General features: G+C 32.6%; 1 protein-coding gene across 1 annotated transcript; it reads right to left on the bottom strand.

Moving 5' to 3' along the window:
• Positions 1 to 933: 933 nt before the first annotated feature.
• Positions 934 to 1,701, bottom strand: LOC138862607 (EF-hand calcium-binding domain-containing protein 5-like). Its single transcript, XM_070125060.1, has one exon. It carries the CDS (start codon positions 1,699 to 1,701, stop codon positions 934 to 936), a length of 768 nt encoding a protein of 255 aa, XP_069981161.1.
• Between the last annotated feature and the right edge of the window lie 810 nt (positions 1,702 to 2,511).

Raw genomic sequence — 2,511 nt, 5'->3', positions numbered from 1 at the left:
TTATTATCATTATTATTATTATATCTATTATAATTGATATTATTATTATTAGAATTAGAATTACTAGAATTATTAGAATTATTATCATGATTATTACTATCATTATCGGATTTATCATTGTTATTATTATCATCTCAGTCTTCATTATAATCATTATTATCATTGTTATCATTAATATTATGATTTTCATTATCATTAACATTATTATTATTATTATTATTATCATTATCATTATCATTATTATCATCATCATCATCATCATTACTACCATTATCATTATTATCACGATTATCATATCCATCATCCTAAATAATTGTTTTTATAATTTACCAGTTTTATGGATTAGCACTACAAAAATCCGATGTATCTGTATTAAAATCATCGCTAATATTACTTCAATTGTCATTTCGTATAAGTGTCGTCAGTTTCAAAAAAGAATTGCATTTATTTATTCTCAAGCCAACTGTTAGCAGGATGAGTTGAGGGACTGAAGTATATGTGTGTGTTCTTGGCATTTTTATTCAACTCTGTTTATCTTAGTAGTAGGAATAATAATAATGATGATAATGTAATAATGATGATAATAGTAATAATGATAATAATCATGATAATAATAATGAAAATAATAATGATAATAATAATAATAATAATAATAATAATAATAATAATGATAATAATGATGATGATGATAATAATAATGATAACAATAATAATAATAACAATAATAATAATGATAATGCGAATAAAAATGATAAGGATAACGATGCAAAAAGCTCTTCTACAACAACAGTCAGTGTTATTAAACGATAAACAGATTCGTATGAACCGCTTTTTATTTTTTCATTTTTTTTTCCTGTTATTGTGGTGAATTCCCCGATGTAAGAATCCTGTGAATAGATCTCTAGGATACGTATGTATACTGGATTTTTGGTATCAAAACCACTGATTTTTCCATGTTGTTTTGTCACCTCGTTCTATAACCCATCTTTTGGTACCTCGTTCTATAACCCATGTTGTTTTGGCACCTCGTTCTATAACCCATGTTGTTTTGGCACCTCGTTCTATAACCCATATTGTTTTGGCACCTCGTTCTATAACCCATGTTGTTTTGGCACCTCGTTCTATAACCCATGTTGTTTTGGCATCTCGTTCTATAACCCATGTTGTTTTGGCACCTCGTTCTATACCCCATGTTGTTTTGGCACCTCGTTCTATAACCCATGTTGTTTTGGCACCTCGTTCTATAACCCATATTGCTTTGGCACCTCGTTCTATAACCCATGTTGTTTTGGCACCTCGTTCTATAACCCATGTTGTTTTGGCACCTCGTTCTATAACCCATGTTGTTTTGGCACCTCGTTCTATAACCCATATTGTTTTGGCACCTCGTTCTATAACCCATGTTGTTTTGGCACCTCGTTCTATAACCCATGTTGTTTTGGCACCTCGTTCTATAACCCATATTGTTTTGGCACCTCGTTCTATAACCCATGTTGTTTTGGCACCTCGTTCTATAACCCATATTGTTTTGGCACCTCGTTCTATAACCCATGTTGTTTTGGCACCTCGTTCTATAACCCATATTGTTTTGGCACCTCGTTCTATAACCCATATTGTTTTGGCACCTCGTTCTGTTACACAAATTATGTTGGCACCTCGTTCTATAACCCATATATTTTGGCACCTCGTTCTATAAGCCATATTGTTTTGGCACCTCGTTCTATAACCCGTGTTGTTTTGGCACCTCGTTCTATAACCATGTTGTTTTGGCACCTCCTTCTATAACCCACATTGCTTTGGCACCTCGTTCTATAACCCATATTGTTTTGGCACCTCGTTCTATAACATACACGTAATATTGTCATTCTATACTTGACAGTAATGGTACAGGGTATGATACCATTTATAATGATGATATGGTAATGAGAATAATGGTAATGATAATAGTGATGAGGATAATGTTAATAATTCTCATATTGTCTTATTGTTGAGACTGCTATCATCATTTACCCTTTTAAGTAGGCTATTCATAACCCACATTCCATTTATTTAGTTTTCATCGGTGAATTATCACAAGCACAATTATATGTAATGCATTTAGATGTACATACATACTTATATACAGCACGCACACTTACACATATACATACTCTCGTTTTCTATTATTCTCATACACACATAAACCAACATACTCTCCTTCTCTATTTTTTCTCACACACATAAACCACACATGCTCTCTTTCTTTTTCTCACACACACATAAACCAAGATTCTCTCGTTCTCTCTTCTCCCACACACATAAACCAGCATACTCTCCTTCTCTCTTCTTCACATACACATAAACCAACATTCTCTCCTTCTCTCTTCTTCACACACACATAAACCAACATTCTCTCTTATTCTCACACACATAAACCAACATTCTCTCGTTCTCTCTTATTCTCACACACATAAACCAACATACTCTCGTTCTCACTTATTCTCACACGCATAATCCACATATATTCTCGTC

The sequence above is a fragment of the Penaeus vannamei genome, chromosome 9 (genome assembly GCF_042767895.1).
Source record: "Penaeus vannamei isolate JL-2024 chromosome 9, ASM4276789v1, whole genome shotgun sequence".
Classification (NCBI taxonomy): domain Eukaryota; kingdom Metazoa; phylum Arthropoda; class Malacostraca; order Decapoda; family Penaeidae; genus Penaeus; species Penaeus vannamei.
Note: the sequence above shows the minus strand (reverse complement) of the source record. Positions and strands in the feature narration are given on the sequence as shown.

Excerpts from the sequence above, each read along its gene's own strand:
- LOC138862607 (XM_070125060.1), bottom strand. The coding sequence starts at position 1,701 with ATGGCTTATAGAACGAGGTGCCAAAATATATGGGTTATAGAACGAGGT.